We start from the raw sequence: 24,258 nt of genomic DNA, 5'->3' as shown, positions 1-24,258 counted from the left end.
CGGTGACGCCATTACCAACCCGCCGCCAATTTGTTGCTCGCTGCACTAACTCCACCATCTCTTGCCGCTCTGCTGCTCCACAGACCAACCACGTGACGCTCCACCTGCCCGCGCGACCCGACGTCCACGAGCGACGAGCGAGAGCTGCGCAGAGAGTTCGGGTGCGTCCTTTAGCTTCTTGTAACGCGTAAATGCTGCGGACTGACTGACTAACTAACTAACTGACGACTGGCTGTATGACCGTCTCGCTGCTAGACATGGAGAAGGCGATGCGCGTCCGTGTGAGCTGAGCACTCTGGCGGAGGCGGAGCACGAAGGAGACGTGAACGCGCTGCAGTTTGTGGCGGCCAGGGGCGAGAATCTGCTGGTCAGCGCGTCGTCAGCGGGCGGAGTCCTCGCCTACCGCGTGTCCTCCAGCGCTGGAGACGACGCTGCCATGTCGGACGCAGACGCGAGTAAGCCGCTGTCGCCGTTCGCGATGCCGCAGTGGGAGAACGTGTTTGCTGGTACTGCGGCCACATGCGTGGAGGTCAGCGAGAGCCGCACGAGCCTGGTGACGGCCAGTGCTGGTGGAGCTCTGGCGTGGTTGAAGCTGGACGACGCAGCGAGCGTCGAGAAGATCGGTACGCGCAGCATGGACGACGATATAATATGTTTGGAACTAACTTTCGATGCTGCAGAAAACGAGGGCGCGAGCCGGCTGCCGATCAATGCCATCAAGTTTTTGGGCCGCGACTCTGTTGTCGCCACTGTCGGGTACGATAGACTTGCGTTGCAGTGCGCTTTCTGTTGGCCATTCGTGCCCGCTAAGGATGTTATGCTTTGTCTTTGGTGGCCTTGGCAGCTCGACCCCGGGAAGTCAACTTCGGATTTGGGACCTCACGGCTAACAACCAGTACCCTGTCACGATCTGCGCTGAGTACGTTAGTGGATCGTGTCGTACCGTACTGTCCTGCTATGCGTACTGACATGCTGTTTCCGGTTTGATCAGTCCTAGCTCAAGAAGCATTTTGACTACACTAGAGACTCATCCAACGCGGCCCGAGTTGTTAATCACTGGCGCAGATGACGGTCGCGTGAGCTTCTGGGACCGCCGCAAACTCGATGCGCCCTCCCGCACCGAGGCGTATCACCAGCGCGCCGTACGTGCACTGAAGCTACACTCGGCGTCACCTCGGTATCTATACACTGGTGGTGATGATGCAGTTGTCAACTGCTGGGACTTCCACCACGGTCGCAATCCTCGTGATCCTGTCGAATATGAGCGTTATAGTGGTGCTAGTGGAACGGCAGCCGGCCAGAACTTGACCTCGTTCGGCTTCATTGGGTGCTTCCAAACGGATTTGCGAAGGGTCCGGGAGGCCTCCACGTACAGCCCCTGCCTCGGGTTTCCAGCCGTGGAACGCTTTGGCGGTTCATGCCGAGTCTGATACACTCGTTGCAGGCTCCGACGCGCAATCCGTTGTGATCATACAGCACGCGTCGAAGTGGAAGCAATAGCTGCACTGATAAAATACGAGACAATCAAACGTGGCTTAACACTTTCAAAACGTTAAGGCGCTGCGCTTTTGGGCTAGTACTGCTGCTTGATCCAACGGCGTCCTCTTTAGGTCTACTCCAACAAGCAACAACAAGAAATGAGTCAAACGGTGACCTAGCGAGCCTAGGTGTTGTGCTACAGTACATGTTCACACGTACGAGTAGATGTGGGGCGGAAGCTGAAGAGTTGGGGCAATGCTGTCTAGCATATCTGGATGCTGGAGGTACACCACTTGGTTGTAAAGCCTCCACCATCACAATACCCCCTTGACATGAGCAGCTGAAACTTTAGCCCAGCGAAGGCTCCAGTACGTAAAGAAGCGAAGTACCGAGTCTACTCCCTTGTTGTGAACAGGGCGATCACTCGGGGCCTGATGCATCGCCACCGCAGAAAATACACGAAAAAGTCGCTTGAGCCAGGAATTAGGAGGCTGGTTGTCGCCCGTCACGTCCGTGTGCACGTATAGAACGCTGAATTGCGGGCTGGTAGAGGTTAGAGTTCCACGCTGTGAGTCGAGCGTCAATAGCACGAAAAGTAACACGCTCCAGGTCTACATCATCCACACGCATATTTCCAGCAAGGTAGACAATCACAGGAGCCCGGCAAGGTCTACACCAGCGCAGTAGCAGAACTCGAGAGCCTTCAGGTCGGAAAATCTTCCTTCTTCGCGCGTTGTAGCGCCGCCACATAATCCCACTCAGCTGTACTCGCCGTAACCTTCTCAAGACGCTTCTGCTCTTCGACTGCAGCCTCTGCTGCTCGTCGCTGCCGTTCCTCCTGCATCTGCTGCAGCCGGTCCAAGCGCTCCACGTCTGGGTCACCGAGCATGGCCCGGAATGCCAGGATGTCACCTTCTTCGTCATTTTCTGGATTTTCAGGAAAACCGTGTCTACCTTGTTGTTGCAGGTACTCATCCTTGCTGTTGCTCTTGCCACGCTCGAATTCGAGCTGGTTGTCGTAGGCATCAACTGACGCATGACTGAGATCAGCGATTCGGATCTTGCGCTCTTCAATAATCGGCTCGCCAAAGCTATCACCTGCCCAGTAGGCAAAATACAAGTCGTCAGACGTCAAAAGCAACATAAAGAAAAAATGCTCAAGAAAAAAACGAACCGAGATCTCTCGTCGCCAGCATCAGCTGTGACTCGTGCTGCTCCGCATCGTTCGCGGAAATACAGCGGCAGCACCCGCTCGTACACGAACATGTCCTGAATTGACTCCACGCACAGAACGATTCGGTCGAAGGCATCGGCGTAGTGCTCCAGGTACCGCCGCACCGTCCTCGCTGCGATGTGTGCAGCCTCTCTCGGGTAGCCCTTGCGCTGCGTGTAGATGCACCGATGGCCACGGAGCGCAGCCCGTTCTCCTGGCAGCCGTGAGCACGCTGCGGTAGCACGAGTGCAGCGCATGCTCGGCCGCGTTGTGGTACTTGGGCAAGTAGCGCGGTCCCACCGTGTGCAGGATGAACTTGGCTGGCAGTTGACAGCCGCGGGTGAGCACGGCGTCCCCCGTGCGACACGCACCCGCAGCGTCGCACTCAACGGCGATCTCCGGGCCGGCGGCCTTCAGCAGCTTGCCGAACTCGCCGTCGCTTCGCGCATGGACTCGCTCGTCGAGTTGACCACGGCGTCCACGCGCAGCCAGTGCAGCGGCCCGCGCCAGAGCGAGAGCTTGCGGTTCAGCGAGCGGAGGGCGGCGAAGGGCGCGTCGTCCGCCGGGTCGGGCGCAGAGAGCGGGTCATGCACGACGTCGGCCGGGGCGTCAGTGATAGGCGCGGCGTCCCAGAGCGGCAGGAGCTCGCACGCGATGGGCGTCTCGCCGTCGGCCATGACTGGATTTCAATGCAAACGCCGCTTCAAGATCCCGTTTCTGGTGTGCACACTGAAATGTCGCCCGAGTTCCCGCGACATTACCCCGAACCGCCAGTGATGAAGCCAGGTGACGACTCCGCTTGGCCGACGGCGAGTGGTTCAGCTGGACCTCCACTCACGCTCGACGTGGTGAGTGTAGCTGTGCTTCGAAGCACGCGGCTGTCCGACGGGGACGCACTGCTGTTGGCGTTGGCGCTCAACCCAGCCTAGCCCTGAGCAGGCGTATTGCCCCTCGCCCACGCTGTTTGACGTTGCCCAGCTGTCCAAGATTTTGCAAACAGACCTCCGAAACCGCATGCCGCCCATCTCGCGCACAAACTGACGAAGCGTCTACGAGAAACCTGCGATCACTGATTTCCCCGCCCCAGTCGATCAATGACACGCCGCGCGTAGGCTTCTGCGACTTTTCGTGTGGAGCGCCCAACAGCAACCGCAAGAACTGCCGCAGCTCAACTTCGAGTTCTCTCATTCTCCAATTGACGCCGTCGGCCGCAGGTCTTCCTTCGCCTGGCGTCTGCTTCTTCTACTACAGCGCTACCCACACACACTTTACGAACGCAAAAGCATGGCGAGTCGCTGCGCGCGCAAGAGCTCGAGCCTGCGAGCCGCCAAGCGCTGGCTCGTGGACGAGATGGAGGTCATGGAGGCGCTGGCCGCCACGCGCCGCGTGCGCCCATCGACACGCAGGCCAGCAAGCACAAGCTGCGCGTGCTGGGCGAGTTCTTCCCCACCGTGGCTGTGGACGTGCGCCGCGACGTGCTGGTGGCCGCCAACTACCGCGAGGACGTGGCGGCGGCCATGCTGGGCGACTTGGCGCAGGAGCCGTCGCCGGCGGCCGCATCTGCCCACGCGCAGGACCGCACAGAGCTACTGTTTGTGGACCTGCACGCGGTCGACGACGGCGCCTCGGAGCTCGCGGACGAGGAGGGACTGGAGCGAGGTCGCGGCCGCCAGCAACGGCACCGACGCGTGGGTCGTGATCCAGGACGACTGGGAGGTCGTGGACAAGCACGGAGAGAAGGTCCGCACTTTCGCCGACGTGCTGCATGCGGCGCCCGCTCCGGCAGCGGCGACGTCGACGGCGGCGACCAGTCCGAAGCGGCCGGCGCTGCTGTCGCGGCTCTCCATCCTGGAGCACGCCCTGTACCCAGCCGCACGTTGAAGATGGCGGAGAGCGATCGTGCGCTGCCGACCTACGAGCTGGAGCGCGGCGTCAAGTCGTTCGGCGCACGGAAGCGCCACCTGCTCAAGCACCGTAGGTAGACAACAACCCGACCGGCAGCCACGCCGGGGCGACAGCGGCAAATTGCCCGGAGTATTTTTATTATTTTGGAGTCGGGGCTCCTGAGACGCCAGCGCGCGAAGGAGGAGATAGCCAGAGCGATCGAGCGACCGCAATTGAAACCAGTAGCAGCAGGAATCAACAACAGCCACGGGCGGTGCAGGTGGCCTCGCCGCCACCTCCATCGAAGCAGTACCATAAACTACCATAAAGAAATCACCCGAAATGGAAACTCATATTGTTTGGGAATCCCGCCTGCGGGTCGAGTAAGTCGGGCGTTGCCGCACGCTACTTGCGGCGAGGTATTAGAACGACGCTGCTGCTGGCGTGGCGCTCGACCCTAAAACTGCAACGGGACGACCGCCGCAGCGTTGAAGAGCTCGCAATCGCATCGCATCAACATGGGCCCGAAATGACTTCCCGGGAGAAGTGAGTGTCATGCATTCGGCACGATGTCCCACTGTTTTCAGTTTCGACTTGGAAAATGTATGCGAACTTGAAGTGGCCAGCGTAATCGATGCTTCCTGGAAGTCGGTCGTTACATCATCAGCTCTTCTTCCCCCCTCACACGATCATTATAAATACCTGAGCCGTACGGGCGGATCTGTTCGCTGCGCTCCACCACTCGCTCAGCCTCGCCTCGCCTCGCCTCGCCTCGCCGCCATGTTCAAGGTCTACGCGGAGCGGTCGGAGCTGCTGCTGGAGGACTGCCGCGCGGGCGCCGGCCCGTGGCTGCGGCTGAGCGCGAACGCGTCCTCGGGCGGAGTGGACATCGAGCAGCTGGCCGGCGGAGGTGCGCAGCCCACGGTACGGCCCATGCACGTACACACTGCTGAGCGGGCCGTATCTGGCGGTGGTGACGGACTCGCGCGTGGTGGGCTCGGCCCGAACAGCGAGAAGATCTACTGCATCCTGGAGCTGGCGCTGCTGCCCGTGAGCGCCGCCGCGCGCCAGAGCTTCAAGCACGCGAGCGCGCGCGAGAAGCAGGACGAGCGCGAGTACTGCCGCATGCTCACGTCGGCGCTGGCCTCGCGCACCTTCTACTTCAGCTACGACCTGGACCGCTCTCGGCGCAGAAGCGCGTCGGCGTCCTCCTCGTCGGCGGCGCAGCGCCAGTCGCCGCTGTACGCGCGCGGAGGAGGACTTCTTCTGGAACAAGCCCGTGCTGGGGCGCTTCATCGAGCTGGAGCTCAGCGACTGGATCGTGCCCGTCATCTCGGGCTTCGTCAAGGTCATCAAGAAGTGCGACGTCAACGGCCAGCGCTGCGACATCCTGTTCTTCACGCGGAGGAGCTGGAGGCGCGTGGGCACGCGCTTCAACGTGCGGGGCGTCGACAAGGACGGTGCGTGGCCAACTTCGCGGAGACGGAGATGCTGCTGGTCAAGCCCTCCAGGGCCGTGTGCTCGTACGTGCAGGTTCGAGGCAGCATCCCGCTCTACTGGGACCAGATGGTCACGCTGAAGTACATGCCTCGCACGCGCTACGCCTCTCGGGCCACGAGCGTGGTGGACTGGAACGAGCTGGCGTTCCGCGCGCACATGGACAACCTCATCCAGCGCTACGGTCACATCACGTGCGTGAACCTCATCGACAAGGCCGGCAAGAGCGCGACGGTGCGTGACCAGGCGCAGCTGGGCTCGGCGTTCGGCAAGTACGTCAAGAAGTACAACCAGCTGTCCAAGTCGGGCGACGGAACTAGCTCGGTCGGGTCCGCCGCGGCGTCGCCGATGCCTGCCTCCCCGGCGCTTCACGCCTTGTCCCTCGCCAGCACAAGAGCTTGTCGATCTCACTACCCACCGTTCCTACGTCAAATGGGAGTAATGGATACGGACCCTCGAGTGGGGCGGTTCGGCTGCAGGATCGCCGACTAGTGCGTCTACAGCCAGCAGCGAGAAAGGATCCGGGTCATCGGGCACTCCAGCGCTGCAGTCGTCCGCATCGATGCCCGTAAGAGAGCAGCCCCGCTTCACGTAGCGATCCCGTCGGCGCCTACATCAATCTCGCAGCTCTTCGCGGAACCCGTGGCGTATGTATGGTTTGACTTTCACCACGAGTGCCGTAAGATGGCGTGGCACAACCTATCCAAGCTGATGACAGAGGTGGAGGAGCAGTTTACGCAGTATGGCTGGTTCGAGTGCGATGGTGAAGGACGACTGCTCTCTCGCCAGCGTGGCGTCTTCCGTGTAAACTGCATGGACAACTTAGACCGCACCAACGTCGTGATGAGCCTCTTTGCACGGCGCACGGTACTCATGGCGCTACAGCTCTATCCTTTCAACACAGTGGGAAACGCCAAGGACAACAGTGTCCTCGACTCACCTTACGACAGCTTCGAGGTCGTGTTCAAGAATGCATGGGCCGACAACGCTGACTATGTGAGCAGGATGTATGCTGGAACGGGGGCGCTCAAGACGGACTTCACGCGCACAGGACGACGAACGATTGCAGGCGCCCTGCAAGACGGCGTGAATTCAGTCACCCGCTATTATCTCAACAACTTTTCTGACGGTATCCGCCAAGACTCTTTCGACTTGCTCGTTGGAAACTTCACACCGGATAAGCGAGACGAGTCACCGTTCACCTTCCAGCAGCAGCACAGTCTCGTGAACATGATGCTAGAGGCAACACTTGCTACGCTCGCGGTGATCAGTGTGTCTCTCAGTATGCGCCCGGATTTGCCCGTTGCTACACGCGCGCGACGGTCTCATTGCAACGTTCGCGCTCTTCAGTGTAACGGGTTACCTTATCATCAAAAGGGAAGTTCCGTTCCATCGGGCGCAGATACGTCTGCAAGCCGGCGTTCAGCTCCAGCGGCTACATCCGCCGGAAAATGGTGTAGGAAACGTGTTGGTAAAACGCCTAAAAATCGCGGTGGACCTACAAACACCCCTAGGGGGGAGGTCAAGGTGAGAAGCGGTAGTACAACATAAAGAAGCAAACAAGAGATTATGACTTTGTTAAAAGCTTCGAACTCCCTCCGGTTGGTGGTAACAAAAGCCTCACACGTTCCAGTGACTTTTTTCTCGAAGAGTAAACCTGAACCACTGATTCTAACGAGTGGCTTTGATAGTCATCGGGCCGTGGATATCACATTTTTTCAAGTAAAATGGGTGGGCATCTCCATGGCCAGACCGCTAGTCAGCCTTGATATTTTTCAGACCTCAGATTTCACAAGGAGTTTAAAAGCTGGTGGGGCGCCAGATGCCTTGTCGGGCTACCGGTCATTATTCAACCCGTCAAGCCACAGCACCATGGCCCCTCGTTTCGTGGCCTTGTTACTGCTCGCTTCGTATTTGACTGCCACAACGGCTGAAGTGGTTCGCCTGTTCGGGGACACGAACTTTGGACTTAGCTCTGGCTCCTGGCTGTTCGAGTTCAGCATGGCGCAGTTTTGCGTCAACACGGTAGCCTTCGACAACAAGGCTTCTTCTGCCCAATGGGGAGATCTGCCGCAGACCGGAAGCTTTCCCAACGGCCAGGCCTTCATCGCCTTCTACACGGAACGGAATTGCACTGGCACCGTCCGCAAGTGGCCGACGGCGGAAAAGGATTTCCCGACAAACTTCGCGCTAAACGGTATCGACAAGCAAATTTCGTCGTTCATGGTTTGGAAGACAAGCAGCAAGATCGCAGGCGTTGCAGCTGACCCAACGTACACTGTGTAGCTTGAAAAGGTTGCCATTCGGAGTGGACAATGACACTATTCATGCTTTAACAATACCATGACATTCCTCCTCTTTCATAGCATTTTTTGTGTGATGGAAGTCCGATGAGACGGGTGTCGCCCCTACAGCAACGCTAATCAACAAAACTGTATCCGTGATGGCTTCTGTCGAGGCGGCGTCGACCGTCGCCGCTAAAGCTGCGTCGCTGGGAGATCAAGCTGATGTACGCGCTCACGAACGCCGGGTCGTCCTCCATCTCTAGCTTCCTCACTGTATTACCAGCACACCGCGGGGTTCTCTAAGGTGCAAATCGGGATTCTGCAGACGCTGCCAAACTTCGTCCGTCGTGGCCCCGCCCGCGTGGGGGGGCTGTGGCCGACTACATCCGAGACCAGCGACGCATTCACGTGTTTTGCATCATTACGGGAACGCTTTTCTACTTCGGGATCCAGTTCTTTTCGTGGTCGTTCGGGTGGACAGAGTTCATGGTGGTGATGGCTCGCTTCCAGAGGTGTCCGTCGGGATCCCTACTGGACCACGCAGTGCTTGACGTGCTGGAAAGGGCTGGAGGAGAGTACGGCAAGCAGAGGCTCTTCGGCGCGGTTGGCTGGGGATCGGGGCGTACGTCACCGGATTGATGGTGGCGACGGGCGGCATCTACTGGTCATTCTGGACGCAGCTCGTCTTGTGGTATTCTTCACTAGCAGTGTTACAGCGGATCCCGCCTGTCAAGTATGGCGACGATGATGGTGGAAAGCATAATACACTAGAGCGCGGTGATGAGGAACGGCGTGGTGCCTCTGAGATGAAGTCGTTCGTGGAGAGTGCAAAGCTCTTGACAAAAGAGCTGGATGTGCTGGTGCTGCTTGGAGTGGTGTTCCTCATGGGCCTCATGTACGGTGTCATTGCCAGTTTCCTTACCCTGAACCTGTACAACTTGTCGGGCGGTGACCCTCGCATTGTGGGAATTGCTGTCATGTGTCAAACCTCGTCGGAGCTGCCCGCCTTCTTCTTTGCAGACAGAATTATTAAGAAGATCGGGACAGTGAAAGTGCTACTGGTCTCCGTACTAGGCTACGCTGTTCGCATCGCGTACTACACCACGATGACCAACGCCTGGGGAGCGATTCCATTCGAGTTCTTGCACGGCGTCACATTCGGATTGGCTTGGGCAGCGTGCACGCAGTACATTTATTCGGCGTCTCCGCGCGGGTGCGCTAGTACTGTCATGGGGTCCTGAACGCCGTGCAGAACGGTCTCGCGCGTGCGATGGGAACGCTAGTAGGCGGCTACTTCTACGAGCAGTACGGCCCGCGGACAATGTGGTTGGTAACAGGACTTGGCGTGCCCCTCTCGCTCGTTGGACTGGGATTTTTCAAGTACTTGAAGGGTCCAGCGACATTGTCCAGGAAATGATGCCACTAGAAGAAGCAGAGATCTTCACCCCACACGGAGCAAACCCGCAACCGATGCGGTCGGACGGCTACGGTTCATGCGGCGAGTAAGTGCTACGAGTTCGTGGGCTTGGCGTCTGCCAAATGACACTGTCGAGTCGACACGGCAGAGTTGATGCAGATGTTGGCTCACATGGAATTCACTATCGGAATCGATCACGCTAGCAGCATTCGTAGCCACTTTGACTCGACTAAACCTTGCATTTCCGTGCCATCCCTCCTCTTTGGCAATGCAATGCATCGAGTCGACAGTTCTAATAGGAGGGGTCACTTTAAAACTCTGAGCCGTGCAGCCTCGGAGGTGCAAGCGCGGCGCCAACTTCATCCACGCAATCGCTGACAGTTTACCGGTGATAGCGTGCTGCGTTCGAACGTGACGTGCCATCTCTTTTTTTGCCGGCATTCGAGCTCTCCCATACTCGACTTCAACTCCAGCAACCAGTTTAGTCGCATATCAATGACAGGATCGCCGCCGAGCAAGCCTGCGCCATCGTGGCACCAGGACCTGCTGTGGGAGACCAAGCTCATGTACGCGCTGTCGTCGGCGGGAGGCTCCGCCATGTTCAACTTCCTGACGGTCTACTACCAGCACACCGCAGGCTTCTCCAAGGTGCAGATCGGCGTGCTGCAGACGCTCCCGAACTTGGCGTCGATGGTCGCCCCGCCGTTCTGGGGTGCAGTGGCCGACCGGATTCGCGACCAGAGACTGGTGCACATATTTTGCATCGTCAGCGGGTCGGTCCTTTGGTTCGGGCTGCAATTCTTCGCCTGGTCGTTCGAGTGGACCATCTTGATGGTCATGCTGGCCCAGTTCCAGCGCAGTCCCGCCGCCTCGCTGCTCGATCACGCCGTGCTCAACATGCTGGGGAAGGTTGGAGGTGAGTACGGAAGCAACGCCTATTCGGCGCTGTGGGCTTTGGGTTCGGCGCCTACTTGACGGGGTTGGCGGTCGCAGTCGGCGGCATTTACTGGTCTTTTGGAATGAGCTTCATGCTCTGCATGTCATCACTCTTGGTACTGCGACTGATCCCACCGGTGCGGTACGGCGAGGAAGGCTACACGACACTGGAATCGGGTGAGGCTACAGAGAGCGCGGAGCCGGAGGCTCCAGCATCCTTCCTGGAGAATATCCGTGTTGTTGTGAGCGAAATCGACGTGCTGGTGCTGCTCGGCGTCGTGTTCTTGATGGGGCTGATGTACGGCGTGCTGTCCAGCTTCCTCACACTCAACCTGTACAACCTCTCCGGCGGTGACGCCAAGATTGTAGGTGTCGCGATCATGTGCGAGACTGCGTCCGAGTTGCCGGCCTTCTTCTTCTCGCACAAGATTATCAAAAAGATCGGCACGGTGAATGTGCTGCTGGTGTCTATCGCTGGCTACGCACTGCGGATTTCGTACTACGCGGTCATGACGGATCCGTGGAGCGCCATCCCGTTCGAGTTCTTGCATGGCATCACGTTTGGACTGGCGTGGGCAGCCGTCACGCAGTACATCTACTCGGCCACGCCCAAGGGATGTGAAGGAACAGTCATGGGCGTACTGAACGCCATTCAGAATGGACTAGCGCGCGCCACCGGCACGCTCGTCGGCGGTTACTTCTACCAGAACTACGGCCCACGCGTCATGTGGCTAGTGACGGACTTGGGCGCCGCTCTCGCTCGTCGGCGTCGCAGTCTTCGCCTACTTCAAAAGCGCGAACGATGCCATCCACGAGGACGTCCTCGAGGAGGCCGAGCTGTTTTCTCCGCACGCCGCGGACCCGCAGGCGCTGAAGGGAGAAGCCCAGCTAGCTTATGACGAGATCGAGTAAAGCCTTATCAGACACAGTGTGCCGCTTCGTGTGAGTATCTATCCGCCTTCAACCACGCAGCTTTGGTGCTTTGACGTGACTCGGCATCGAAATGCTCCTTTTCTGTCGACGATCCCACCTCATGACCTCCCTCCGTTTGACCTATATAAAGTATGTGATGTAAAATAGACGAGCGGGTACCCCAGCGCATTCGTAGGCGCTGCTGGAAGTGCGCAAAGGGATGCCGAACGTGATCTTAGCCGCACGCCCGTAGTCTTCGAGCCGCCTCCGTAGCGCCGTCTAGCGGACCCAAGACCCATGGCGACGTCGTCTCCCTTGCAGACTCAACGCCACCGACCGGCGGCCGCCGCCTGCTGGAGCCCAAGCTCATGTACGCGCTCAACTCGGCGTGGGGCTCCACGACCGCCAACTACCTTCCCGTGTACTACCAGCACACCGCCGGGTTCTCCAAGATGCAGATCGGGCTCTTGCAGACGCTGCCCAGCATCGCCGCCATCGTCGGGCCACCGTTCTGGGGCGGCGTGGCCGACCGCATCCGCAACCAGCGACTGGTGCACGTGTTCTGCATCGTCAGCGGTACGCTGCTGCAGTTCTCGACCCGGTACTTCTACTGGTCGCTCGGGTGGACGGTGTTCATGGTCCTCGTCAGTCAGATCCAGAGCTGCCCTGCCGGCTCGTTGTTGGACCACACGGTGCTCGACCTGCTGGCCAAGGAAGGAGGCGAGTACGGTAGACAGAGGCTCTTTGGAGCTGTGGGCTGGGGCCTTGGAACCTACCTGACGGGGTCGTAGTGGCGCTCGGGGCATCTTCTGGTCCTTCGACCTGTGCCTCGTCGTGGGCTTCTCGACGCTGCTGGTGCTGAGACTGATTCCACCGGTTAAGTACGGCGAGAGTATGCAGCGTTGGAGACTGGAGACGAAGACGAACAAGGGCACGTTGATGCCGCGCCATCGTTCTTGGAGGTAGTTCGTCTGATTTCCCAGAAGTCAGACGTGCTGGTGCTGCTTGGGGTGGTCTTCATCATGGGGAATATGCATGGCGTGTTTTCCAGCTTTCTCCAGTTGAACTTGTACAACCTTGCAGGCGACGACGCTCATATTATTGGCGTGGCTATCATGTGAGACTTCTTCAGAGCTGCCTGCGTTCTTCTTTGCCGATAAAATCATCAAGAAAATCGGCACGGTAAACGTGCTTTGGTGTCCCTCGTGGGTTATACGCTACGGATCGGTTACTACGCGCTGATGACAAACGCGTGGGGAGCGATTCCGTTCGAGTTCCTGCACGGCATAACATTTGGGTTAACGTGGGCGGTCTGCACAGAGTACGTGTTTTCGGCGGCGCCCCCGCGGGTGCGAAGGAACCGTCATGGTGTGCTGAGCGCCGTTCAAAACGGTTTGGCACGAGCATCAGGCACACTCATCGGTGGATACTTTACGAGAACTACGGCGCCCGCGTAATGTGGATTGCGACCGGTTTTGGAATACCGCTGTCGCTGGTCAGCGTCGTGTTGTTTGCATATCTGAAGAACGATGAAGAAGTTGACGTGGAGGAAGAAGAGTTGCTCCAAGAGCGTGCTGCACTGTTCTCCGCACCGAGGTGATCCGCAGGGTCTAAAGTCTCCTATGCACCAACAGGGTTAAAGTCTACTGTGCATCTCACATACGACTCCGTAACACCTACACCAAGCATTCAAAACTGATTTTGATAAATCGATATACAATTGGCAGTGTTGCCCCATGTAATGAGGTCCTGGTATCCTCTTTGATTCCAAGATCGCTGTTGCCTTTCCAGAAACTGAACTTGTAGCTAATTTGACACTTCTCTTCGACGTGTTTTCCATCGACAGAAACATACTTCATCGAACCGTTGTTTGTAGATAATGTCGCACTAAGTACCACTGGGCTTTCAAGGGGATTGTCGGCCCAAACAAGCACAAACTTCCAGTCACTGGAAATACCCAAAGGCGGAACTTCTTTTGCGATGACAACGCGAAAGCGTGAGTTCCAGGATCTCATTACATGGGAACAACTCCCAGAAATTGCGAGGGCAACTTTGAACAGCACGTACGCCGCTTTCCGATAGAGCTTTCACCGCACTCCTGGCGGATGGGTGGCCATTCCAGGACTCTAGTACTACGAAGTACATTCTTTTTGAAGTTAAAATTCAACCCAGTAGTAGTCTTTCTGACGATCTTTTTATTACTAGTAGTAGTACCACTTGTATGCACCCCCTACCGAAGATTGGGTCTGAAATCGATCACTGCGTGTATCTCGCTTTCCAACTCAACAGACTGCTCATGCTCGTGCAAGTACAAGTTGGACCACATCCGTAAAACCGCGCACCGTGTCTTCATGTATGTACCGACCATCACTATCCCGGGGATGGAAGGGAAGGATTGGTTGGTTGCCATTTTTCCATCGTATTAAACTGCGAGCACGAAGAGGGATATCCACCGTGTCCTCGATTGGAAGGCGAGAGCTGCTGATCTCGGAGGGTGTGTTGATTCTGTGGAGGATTGAATTGGCTCGCCTCTCGTCGGACTTGGAGGAGGCGATGTCGAGCGCATTAATATACCAGCGCTGTTGCTTGTCAGGTCGCGATGAATACTACGTAATGAAGCGATTGGAGATCCCTTCGTAATGCAGGGCTGGACCACGGGGACACGGATGAACCGAAAGATTGCACCAAGCTACGAGAAGGTATTACTCTCCCAATAGTAAAGCGTGAAACGACAACAATGCCGACGAGGAATACGCTGACTCAACGATAGCAAGTAGTGGACGATACAATTCGATACTGGTACGAGTTACCTCATTTTCTCGATGCGCGAAAATGAATTGGCGACTGCAGTTGTGTTATCAAAAGATGTTCGATCGACTTGTCGCTTTCGGTCGTAATGCCACCGAGCTCCATGTGATTTAAACAGGCCCAGACAAATAGCGACGATTGTACCGATGCTCGTTATTTCTAACGGAGTCACGTACGTTCCTCGAACGAATGCCAGTGCATGTTTTTCAGCATAAGCGACAACCACATCCCAAATGAGATTAACCAACAAAACCACAAGATCACAACACCGGATCAGCGTTAGAAATGCGTGAACTCCCCGCTATTAAAATTTCCATCACTCCATAGGCTAACACAAGGAACCACAAGCGTCCAGGATAGAAGTCTGGAAATAACTGTGAGCGCTGACACTAGGGAACTGCGCATCAAACCAACCTGAAGTACTCGAGTAAAGTCCTCGATCTCAAAACCCATCTTGGTCGTCCGTCCAGCGGACGTTTGGTACTCAGATGCTATCAGAGGTTTCCACAATGGCCACAGCATGAAACGAGCGATCTCCACAACACCGCAAACATTGAGTATCAGTAGGGCCACATCTACCAAAATCATTACTATGTACAAAGACCCCGATGCGGAATAGTTGAGCGAGGAAGTATGCTCAAGTATTCTTGCGCCACCAGACTCCGCATCTGTGGTCTGCACCGTGAATACACTGCGGAGATTCTCACGAATGAGGAAGGTCATGCCCATAATGCGGATAGTGGTCGACGTCAGCCACCCTTTGTCTCGCTGAAACTGCGCGAACCCCGGGATATCTCCTCCGACAAACACACTTCGATAGAAACTTGGGCTACCGCATCCATACGTCGTTGCTGCGTACCTTCCTGGTCCTTTGAGGATGAATCCTTCCACGCAGACTATCGCCGAAATAGGTGAGCTTTTGCCTATTACCTCGAGGAGTTCGATGAGTGTGTTTTCGGCTTCGCTGCCAGGTTTGATAGCGTATGAATCACGGAGACCCGCATTTCTCGATGCGATTTTATTTGGTTCCACGGCCGAAGGTTCCACCGCGACTCCATTCTGGAAGCTAAAGCGCTCCCGAAACCGCGTGACGATGGGCGAGTGGCAAATGGGTGGTTTGCGATGCTTGTACAAGAGTTCGCATGCCGTCCATGCCATGGAATCGACCGGGATGCTGCTTGTGAGGAGCAGCTCCGGGGCTCGAACGGCGGTGCTGCCTGTTCCGACCATACAATTTTTCCCGACGGCATAGCGGAAGCCCTGTGACTTGCCGTCTTCTGCTACAGGTGTAAGCGCTTCGCACTGCTGAAGGAAAGAACTCCACCCCGACGCTCGCTGGGACCGTTGGTCCACATAGGAAAACGTCGTCGTAGGGCGCAACGGAGCAGCGTCGGACGTGGGGAGAGCTCTCGTCTCGCCAGTCGAAAACGCGAAGGCGTCTCGAGGGCCCACCCACCGCAGCTTGAACCACAAGTCGCGCGCATCCAGCAGCAGGAACAGAGCCGCCAGAGCCACGTCCACCAGCAGCGGGAGCCAACGCGGGCGGCGATAGCCTCGGGCGAGCGCCATCGGGTGCAGCAGGCGAGCAGCTCTTGTGCGCACGAAGCGACGCGAAGGCGATTACGTATTGGTCGAAACTGTCGCAGGCGACATACAGATGTGCACCTCTGATTCGGCATGACAGACTATATTTTAAATAAGAATCGATAGCTTCTTGGAGACATTTTTGACTGGACAAACGTTAAATCTGTATATATTATCAAAAAGTATTCTTTTATACTGGTGCCAAATTAGAGGTGAAGGACTGTAAAGACCTTCTCGAATAGTTCCGAGTATCCGGCGGCAACGTCAGCAGCGTCGGTGTCAGAATCGAATTGGCTCCGGCCGAGAGAAGAGAGCGACGATGGAGCTGGACCTGAGCGCGCGCAACGCCAAGTGGAGCCGCGAGCAGAACAAGCGGCGCGAGCAGGCCAAGCGCAAGGTGGAGGCGGAGCGCCGCAAGCGCGCGGCGGCCGCCAAGGCGCGCGAGGAGCTGGAGCAGCTGCAGCAGCAGAAGCGCGTGCAGCGCATCGCCGAGCTGGAGCGGCAGGAGCAGCAGGCGCTGGAGGAGCAGCGGCTCACGGGCGGCATCAGGTACCTGCAGCAGCTGCGGCCGGTGCCCACCGCCAGCGACGGCGACAAGATCTCGCTGCCGGTGTCGGCGCTGGAGGAGCTCAACCCGCAGAACGCGCTGGAGCTCGGCGTCTTCACGTTCGAGCTGTCGTTCGTGCAGAAGCAGCAGCAGCAGCAGCAGCAGCAGCAACAGAAGAGAGTGACGCACGCGGGGGTGCTCGAGTTCGTGGCGGAGGAAGGGACGGTGGGGCTGCCGCCCAAGGTCGCGGCGTCGCTGTTTGGGCAGAGCGCGCAGCTGCCGGACAGCGTCCAGGTGCGCTTCGTGCGGCTGGAGAAGGGCAAGTTTGCCAGTCTGCAGCCGAGAGGAGACGGCTTCGGCGACCGCCAGATTGACTTCAAGCACATGCTCGAGCGGTCCCTCAAGGCGCACACGACGCTGACGGAGGGCGACGTGCTGTTTGTCCGACACGGGCGGGAGACGTTCGAAGTGCTCGTCGCGGAGCTCAAGCCGGAGCGGGCCGTTAATATCCTCAACACAGACCTGGAGGTGGATATCACCCCGAGCGAGGCAATGGCCAAGGCAAAGCAGGCGGAGAAGCTGCGGGAAGAAGAAGCTGCGCGTGCTGTGGCGATGGCGCAGGAGAATGAGCAGTGGAAGGCGAACAAGATGGCAAACTTGCTGCCCGAGCCTCCCGTGGACGAGCGTCTGCAAGTGAAATTAGTGCTGAGGATGTCTGAGGGGCAGTCGACGCGTCGGTTCTTGCATTCGTCGCCGCTGCGAAGCGTGTTTGACTTCATCGAGGCGCTAACGGGGGAGGAAGCGAGGCATTTCCAGTTGGCGGCTACATATCCACGTCGGCTCTTTGGAGTTGATTCAGCAGAGAAATCGCTGCAAGAACTCGGTCTGAATGGACGCCAGGAAGCATTGTTCGTTGAGAAGGTCACAGCAGATGAAACTATGGCTGAGCCGGACGCTACGACACCCGATAACGTCAGCGGTAGTGGGGACCAAATTACAGTTGCGCGTCCGCGTACTCAGCTACCAGGAGTGTGGGAAGAGGCTCGACAGACACTGGAGAAGTGGCTTGACGACAGCATGCACTCTACTTCGGTTCCTGCGATTCACGCAATGGAGCCGGCCATGCCCGTTGCACAGTCTGCAGATCAAGAAGTGAAGTGGCGTGCTCAATTGAGCGAGTTGGAAGAGATGGGTTTCATGAACCGTTCTCTGAACATTGAGGTGCTTGAACGGTATCAAGGCCGCTTGCTGCGCGTTGTAAACTACCTGTCTGAAATGGGCCCATCAGCGGAGGGTGGTGATAGCGGCGTTGCCGTCATGGAAGACTAAGCATGAAATACATCGTAGCTATTACTTCAAGTCTAGTCCCTGGATGTTTGTCAGCTAAGCAGACACTTGCTTTCTATCGTTGCCCCCCTAGCCAAGGAAGCCGACGCGCTCCACGCGGTGTCCTGCCTTGGCGTCTCTATCTCTCTGCTCGCGCAGAGCCTCCTGCAGCAGTTTAAATAGCTCTTTCGACCGCGCGCACGCCTCATCGATCATCTGCTGCATCTCCTCCATCTCGATGGCGCCGGTGCCGCTCTTCTGGACGCCGCAGACGCTGCCCTCGGGGTTCACGGCCACGCTCATCTGCGCCGTGGTGCACAGCTCCTCCTCCTGCAGCGGGTCCGTGATGAAGTAGTCACCGATCTTGCTGAGCGTCACGCAGATGGGCCAGTGCTGGGCCGCCATGAGCCTGCCGGCCGCCGGGTCCGTGTCCACCTCGATGCTCTTGTCCTCGCCCTCGACGCCCACGAGCCGCACGGACGGGAAGACCGTGTCGTTGAGCGCCGCGTAGACGGCCATGGAGATGACGTCGGGCAGGTTGCCGCTGGACTCGAACACCATGACGTCGATGCTGATGGCCCAGACGCTCTGGCCGGGGATGATGCAGTACCTCTCGAGCTCGGCGGCGGGGCACGAGCATAGCAGCCGCGTCATGAGCTGCGACAGCTCCACGTTCAGCTCCTCCACGGCGCGGCCGTAGAGCTTGGCGGAGACCGACGGGCAGCAGGATACGGCCACCTGCACGATGCCCGCGTTGGGCGCCTCGGGCAGCGGCGGCGCCACCTCGAGCTTGACGCTGGCCAGCACGTCCGTGCCCGACGCCTCGAGCGACGCGCGCGCCGAGCCGTTAGACTGCGCCAGCAGCGACGTCTCCAACGACAGGCTGCGGTACGAGAGGCGGTCGCGCCCGTCCGCGCGCACGTCGGCGGCGACGCCCTCGGCGATGTACTTCTTCTCGGACGCGCTCACCTTGAGCATGCTCGACTCTGGTACAATAGTATAATACTGATGCCTCGATCGAATGGAGGCAGTCGCAGAGGTGAATAAAACAGGGATCCGTAAATCGGGGTACGTAAATCGGGGTCAAGTTGCGACTTCAACGTCAAGACAATTATCGATAACGTTACATACACCTACTGTGAGTTAGCTCTGCCACGCCGCCGCGATGCCGTCGTACGCAGCCTTGCGCACGAGCGGCGTGTTCTTGCCCTTGGGCTGGTACCACGGCAACGGGGCGGACGAGGAGAGCCACGTGTACGTGTCCACGAAGTCCCAGATCGTCACGCCGACGCACTTGGACAACTTCCTGCAGGCCAGCACGGCGTTCTTGTAGACAGTCACCTGCTTGCTCTGTTCCGCGGTGGACGGTGCCGTCGAGCTCGTCTTGACGTCCAGCTCGGTCAGCGCAACATCGAGCTTGAGCGCCTCAAAGAGACGCATATTGGAGATTTGGTCGGACGCCGAGGCCGTGTCCGAGTAGCTCAGGTGCGACTGGAAGCCCACGCCGTTGACCTCGACGCCCGCGCTGATCAACGACTTGAGCATGGCGAGCACGGCGGTCGATTTCGTGTTGATGGTGTTGGTGTTGTAGTCGTTGTAGTAGAGCTTGGTCTTGAGACCCAGCGACTTCTTCACGGCGCTCGCCGTCTTGAAGGCTGTGGAGATGTACTCCGTGCCCGTCTTGGTGTACCAGAACGACTTGCGGTACGTCCCATCGTCGCCCATGGCCTCGTTCACGACGTCCCAGGCGTAGCACGAGTCGCCGAAGTGGGTGATGACCTTGGTGATGTGGTTCTCGAGCGCCTTGAGTAGCTCGGCCTTGCCTAGAGTTTGCACCCACGACGGAACCTGCTGATGCCAAACCAGCGTGTGGCAGCGGACTTTCGCGCCCGATGCCTTCGCAAGGGCCACAACCTGGTCGCCCTTGGTAAACGAGAACGAGTTTTGTGAAGGCTCCGTAGCATCCCACTGCAAACAGACAGCGTTAGAGACCACGAACAGTGCACACGCAAATGCGCGGGAGGTGCGGACTCCGTACCTTCATAGCATTGCCCGGGGTGATCATACCGAAGTCGCTAATGTTTTGAGCTGCTTGACGTAATAGGGATCACTCAGCTCCCCGATGTCGGTGGCTGTGCCCATGTATCTACCAGTAGCCTTGGCCAGGTCATTCAGGCCCTTGGAGCCCGAGTAGGTGGACTTGATGAACGAGTCGCCTCTGGCAACTGCCAGGGAGAGTACACCGATGATAAGAGAAATGCCGAGCTTCATGGATGTAGGAGTAGGTGGCTGCGCGAGGCAAAATAGAGAATGACTAGCTTGACGCGCTGCTTCGTGAGCCCGGCCGGGGCAGTTCGTTGACATCCTGTGACCCATCATCGTCGATCGACGATCAGCTTTTTACCGTTCGCGTGGCTAGAGACGGGCAACTTGCATCCGAGAGTGGCCGGGTCTTGGCGCTGTAACATGGTGCTGACAGCGAGGCACTGGGCACGTCGTTGCCTCGAGAAGCTTCCGCTTTAAAGCTACTCAGCTTTCCCATACCGTGTTACGTGTTCGCAGTCGCACTCCCATAAGTGTTGCTAGTGGGTCACAATGCTCTATGCTTTCGCGATTGATCGTTGCAGCTAAAAGCTGCAAAGAGTCCTGCATTAAGGGCGGCCCGCTGTTTGATCGGCCACCCAGTCAAGCCCCTACAACACCTGAACGTAAACGCAGGTAGTAATCCGCAAGTAACGGCAGTATCGGGTACATGCGCTCTGTGCTAACATGACAAGACTATCGTACGAGGTTTGAGCCGGTTGTCACCTCCGCAGCATTAATTGCTTCATTATTTCGGCACACGTGCACCATATACTCTCGCCACTAGTAGTGTCTCGAGTACGCGTCAGCGCCGCGACTGTTGTAGCCTTCGTCACGGTAGTCTCGCCCTCCGTTGCGACCGACTTCATCCCAAAGCATACGTCTCCCGTAACCACTATCATCACAGTGGTTGTCGAAACCCCGAAAGTGGCGACGGTCGTCAATGTACGATCCGCCCCAGCCACCACCATGCCCGGGCTCGCACCAAGCGTCACGCGGTCGCGATCGTGAACGCGACCTTCGCCTGTCGGGGCCACGGTTGTACTGGTACGGGTTATAACCTCCACCAGGCTCTCTCGAATCAGCATAATACCCTGCTTCCTCGCGACGAACCTGTTGCCAGCGCATAGGAGGAGACCACCTTCTTTCCCTTTCATCGCGCCATGTAGCGCTCGTCATTGGCACCGTCCTGCTATCGATCTCGCCTTCTTCTTGTTCCTCTTCATCACTCTCGATTCTCGATGTGCTCATATTTTCGGTAGCGCCAGTGGATAGCGGCGCGGTCGGACTTGCAGCTCGCGCCTGTGAATTGAGATCTCCAGCTTCATCATTCTTGCTGTCGCGGATGGAGCCATCCATGCCGATGGTTTCAATCTCCTTTCCGTTTTCACGCGTCTCGTTCATTGTTTCAGAAAAGGATAGGGACGCAGCTTGTGCTATATCATCAGTGCCACATGCTGCCGAGATGTTCGTTTGATCTTGAGATAATGGGGCTTTGGGACGAGAATGAGATCTGGACCTTGACCTTGACCTTCTCCTTAATAGTGCGCGCGGGCACATGTATCCACAGATAGGAGACCCAACTTCGCGGTCTTCTTCTGACGCTGATGGTGGTTGGTCGTATCTCGAGAATGGATGATCATTATTGGTAACCGATTGGTATTCTTGTTTACATTGCGGAGTAGTTCGAGGGCTGCCAGCCCGGGATGGCTCGTGCGCACTGTGCTCGCTTGGATTCGATCGTGGCGTTTCCTTAGATCTATCTCCATCGGCAGGAGATGATCTCCGACTGATCGTAACACCTGCTTTATACTCGAGCTTCATTTCCAGCAGATTTCCATAGTCATCGCGAAACATGTGCGAAGCGCGCTCTGCATCTTCGCGATTGCGATAATGCAAGTAAGCAGTGCTGGGCTGGCTTTTCATGAGGTTCAGCCAGTTTTCGCGTGGAATATTACAGCGAGGAACGGACCCGTTGAATGAGTATCGCTTACTCAATGACGCAGCGAACTCCTCACGGTCTCGGCCCTGATTAAATCGAATACCTGTGGACTTCCGCTCAAAACGAACGCGGCGAATGATGAGCGTTGTCCAACCACGCAGCTGCTGTGGCACAAATGTAGTTCCATACATTCGTCGCTGATAAAACTCTCTGTCCTCTGGCCGTTCAAAGCGCAGTTCCTCGTAACAGTGCACTCTCCGCCTTTCGGCATTGATGTATTCATCGAACGTTGATTCTGCGTTTCCTTCCGCCACTGGAGCACATAATGATACTCCAAAATAGGAGGCGGGAATCAATTCCTTAGTCGAAGTCACTTTACATTTTGTTGCGCAACTCCAGCGCGGAACCAGGTCAGACAGCACTTTTCCGTCGACACCATACACTTCATATCCAGCCATGTGCGCCTTCGTCGAGGCGCTTAATGCTGCGTCAGGTTCTATCTCCGCCGCTGCAGACAAAATGGAGTTGCGTTTACGCGCCAGACGCATCAGCGTTCGCTCTTGTGGTGAAAATATCGAGATTTTCACGGGCACAACATTTTTACTTCTCTTTCGTGGTGTACGGATCGGGTCCCGATTCGAAAGCTGTGGGCTCGCCAGAGAGGAACCTGGTGGCACCTCAACGCCAAGACGTTCTAATTGCTTTCTATCATCATTTGTACGAGGCACCAATGTGGCCTCTGTATGTCCAGCAGAATTGTTGGTAGAACGCTTGGGAATCACAAACGATGATGCACTTGTAGTGTTGTTACTGGTTGTTTTTCTCGGGATGGGCATCATATCCAAAGGCAAGTCGTTCTTAGGGTCGGTTTGCTCTGTACCGTTATCCGGTCTTTTCACCGGTTCACCAAAAATTATAGGGCTGACCTGCCCTTCTTCCATAACGTCAGCTTCTGCAGCCGCACCCGGCCAGGGTTCTTCCTTTAGTGGAAGCTGCTGTTGGATATCGGAATGTGGGCAACTTGTACTCAAGTCGTTCAGAAGTCCAACACCTACTCCTTCAACCTTGACATCGATCTTCACTTCACCACTCGGACAAGCTTCATGTCCAACATCAATTTCATCCCTCCTGCAGGGCGGCCCTTCTCCCATATGCGGTGGTTCGTGTCGTTTTCGATCTGGCCCAGCATTTTCTCCATGAACAATTTGCCGCTTTGTTCTCAGGATATGGAGCGCTTCGTCTCTCCGTCTTCTTCTCTGTTCTATGTCACAAAGAATCGGCGTTGAATTTCTCAGTCCTGATGTTGTGGGAATGCTCGTTGTGGACGCGAGCTTATTGTTGGCCTTGGTTGCAGCACGGTGTTGACGCTCCAGTATTCGCTTCTTGTATTTTGTTTCCTCAGTGGAAAGCGATGGAGGCTGTGGTCGTGTCTTATCCCCATCGCTGATCTGCATATCCGCTCCTATCGCCGCGGGGCGCTTGTCAGACCTCCGCATTTGTTCACGCAAATTTCTCTGCAGCCTTGACGCCTCGGATGAATTGTGACGCTTTAACTTGACGGCAACGAGTCGGTCGTACTCTCCTGTGGCCTTCCTTCGAGCTCGCAACTTGCGCATCCGTCTCTGTCGCATGGCAGCAGCCTTGGCTTTAGCAGGATCGACTGGTGGCTCGAGCTTCTTCATACTCAGTGTGGCAGATGCCGTCTCTGTCGCCAGCATCTCAACATGAAGTCGCCTCCGCTGCACTGTGTTGAGTCCTTTCACTCCTGCCTTCTTCCTGGTAGTTTTGGTGTACGCATCGCCAGCTGCGGCAGCCATTGAGCGATCCTTTCCCGGATATGGCTCGCCGTTCAACACCAGGATCTGCTTGCGGTGTCGGCTGGATGCCAGCGTGGCTGTGACGGCGTCATGGATCCCTTGGCGCTGGCTGTTAGCTGGTCTGTCTGCGTCTTTGCGCTCTTTTCCAGGCTCAACGGAGCCCCCACCACCGGCATTTCCCTTGGTCGTAGGCCCTTTCCCCTTGAGGGGCCTCTCCTTCTTCCGTTTTCTGTCGGCGCGGTCGGGGATCTGCTTTGTAGACTTTAACATGACGTCCGACGAGTCTGCGTCGCCCTCCAGCCGCAGCTTGAGAGCCTGCAGCCGCCGTATCCCGGCTCGGGGCTCGGCGGTCGACGCCATGTGCGCGGCAACTTTATTTTTGCCGGATAACACCCAATCAGCGGCGCGCACTGATTGGTCCAGTAACTAACTACGTTCAGCTTACGCTGTAATTAGCCTTGAAGGCATTTCGTCGTGGGATTCTTCGGCACCGTTGCCCACGGAGTTGATCAGCGCTCTCAGTCGACAG

The 24,258-nt window shown here is 57.2% G+C and overlaps 11 protein-coding genes across 11 annotated transcripts; 8 read left to right on the top strand and 3 right to left on the bottom strand.

Moving 5' to 3' along the window:
• Nucleotides 1-144: 144 nt before the first annotated feature.
• IUM83_05587 (Nucleoporin Nup43) lies at nt 145-1,308 on the top strand (the record flags this gene model as incomplete). Its single annotated transcript, XM_067929734.1, has 6 exons — nt 145-161; nt 256-623; nt 681-756; nt 845-919; nt 992-1,142; nt 1,207-1,308. The coding sequence occupies 6 exons, from the start codon at nt 145-147 to the stop codon at nt 1,306-1,308; spliced, it is 789 nt and encodes a 262-aa protein (XP_067798234.1).
• Nucleotides 1,309-2,182: 874 nt separating this feature from the next.
• Nucleotides 2,183-3,369, bottom strand: IUM83_05586 (ganglioside-induced differentiation-associated protein 2; the record flags this gene model as incomplete). The annotated part of the gene is made up of 5 exons (XM_067929733.1): nt 2,183-2,352; nt 2,434-2,577; nt 2,654-2,690; nt 2,768-3,012; nt 3,123-3,369. 5 exons carry the CDS (start codon nt 3,367-3,369, stop codon nt 2,183-2,185), a joined length of 843 nt encoding a protein of 280 aa, XP_067798329.1.
• A 657-nt stretch (nt 3,370-4,026) lies between these two features.
• Nucleotides 4,027-4,674, top strand: IUM83_05585 (uncharacterized protein; the record flags this gene model as incomplete). Its single annotated transcript, XM_067929732.1, has 1 exon — nt 4,027-4,674. One exon carries the CDS (start codon nt 4,027-4,029, stop codon nt 4,672-4,674), a length of 648 nt encoding a protein of 215 aa, XP_067798075.1.
• Nucleotides 4,675-5,356: 682 nt separating this feature from the next.
• IUM83_05584 (Phosphatidylinositide phosphatase SAC1) lies at nt 5,357-6,565 on the top strand (the record flags this gene model as incomplete). The annotated part of the gene is made up of 1 exon (XM_067929731.1): nt 5,357-6,565. One exon carries the CDS (start codon nt 5,357-5,359, stop codon nt 6,563-6,565), a length of 1,209 nt encoding a protein of 402 aa, XP_067798074.1.
• A 192-nt stretch (nt 6,566-6,757) lies between these two features.
• On the top strand, nt 6,758-8,359 carry IUM83_05583 (Phosphatidylinositide phosphatase SAC1; the record flags this gene model as incomplete). The annotated part of the gene is made up of 2 exons (XM_067929730.1): nt 6,758-7,343; nt 8,010-8,359. 2 exons carry the CDS (start codon nt 6,758-6,760, stop codon nt 8,357-8,359), a joined length of 936 nt encoding a protein of 311 aa, XP_067798079.1.
• Nucleotides 8,360-8,844: 485 nt separating this feature from the next.
• On the top strand, nt 8,845-9,599 carry IUM83_05582 (Major Facilitator Superfamily (MFS); the record flags this gene model as incomplete). Its single annotated transcript, XM_067929729.1, has 2 exons — nt 8,845-8,980; nt 9,067-9,599. 2 exons carry the CDS (start codon nt 8,845-8,847, stop codon nt 9,597-9,599), a joined length of 669 nt encoding a protein of 222 aa, XP_067798078.1.
• A 671-nt stretch (nt 9,600-10,270) lies between these two features.
• On the top strand, nt 10,271-11,623 carry IUM83_05581 (Major Facilitator Superfamily (MFS); the record flags this gene model as incomplete). The annotated part of the gene is made up of 3 exons (XM_067929728.1): nt 10,271-10,691; nt 10,769-11,404; nt 11,487-11,623. The coding sequence occupies 3 exons, from the start codon at nt 10,271-10,273 to the stop codon at nt 11,621-11,623; spliced, it is 1,194 nt and encodes a 397-aa protein (XP_067798077.1).
• Nucleotides 11,624-11,991: 368 nt separating this feature from the next.
• IUM83_05580 (Major Facilitator Superfamily (MFS)) lies at nt 11,992-12,414 on the top strand (the record flags this gene model as incomplete). Its single annotated transcript, XM_067929727.1, has 1 exon — nt 11,992-12,414. The coding sequence occupies one exon, from the start codon at nt 11,992-11,994 to the stop codon at nt 12,412-12,414; it is 423 nt and encodes a 140-aa protein (XP_067798076.1).
• A 3,920-nt stretch (nt 12,415-16,334) lies between these two features.
• IUM83_05579 (Ubiquitin fusion degradation protein 1) lies at nt 16,335-17,891 on the top strand (the record flags this gene model as incomplete). The annotated part of the gene is made up of 1 exon (XM_067929726.1): nt 16,335-17,891. The coding sequence occupies one exon, from the start codon at nt 16,335-16,337 to the stop codon at nt 17,889-17,891; it is 1,557 nt and encodes a 518-aa protein (XP_067798274.1).
• Nucleotides 17,892-17,978: 87 nt separating this feature from the next.
• Nucleotides 17,979-18,866, bottom strand: IUM83_05578 (exosome complex exonuclease RRP42-like protein; the record flags this gene model as incomplete). The annotated part of the gene is made up of 1 exon (XM_067929725.1): nt 17,979-18,866. The coding sequence occupies one exon, from the start codon at nt 18,864-18,866 to the stop codon at nt 17,979-17,981; it is 888 nt and encodes a 295-aa protein (XP_067798362.1).
• A 165-nt stretch (nt 18,867-19,031) lies between these two features.
• IUM83_05577 (Glycosyl hydrolase family 10 protein) lies at nt 19,032-24,089 on the bottom strand (the record flags this gene model as incomplete). Its single annotated transcript, XM_067929724.1, has 4 exons — nt 19,032-19,856; nt 19,927-19,976; nt 20,039-20,106; nt 23,491-24,089. 4 exons carry the CDS (start codon nt 24,087-24,089, stop codon nt 19,032-19,034), a joined length of 1,542 nt encoding a protein of 513 aa, XP_067798344.1.
• Between the last annotated feature and the right edge of the window lie 169 nt (nt 24,090-24,258).

Source organism: Phytophthora cinnamomi (assembly GCF_018691715.1).
Source record: "Phytophthora cinnamomi strain GKB4 chromosome Unknown Contig10, whole genome shotgun sequence".
In the NCBI taxonomy this organism is placed as follows: Eukaryota; Oomycota; class Peronosporomycetes; order Peronosporales; family Peronosporaceae; genus Phytophthora; species Phytophthora cinnamomi.
The sequence above is the reverse complement of the archived record's forward strand: the minus strand, read 5'-3'. Positions and strand labels throughout refer to the sequence as shown.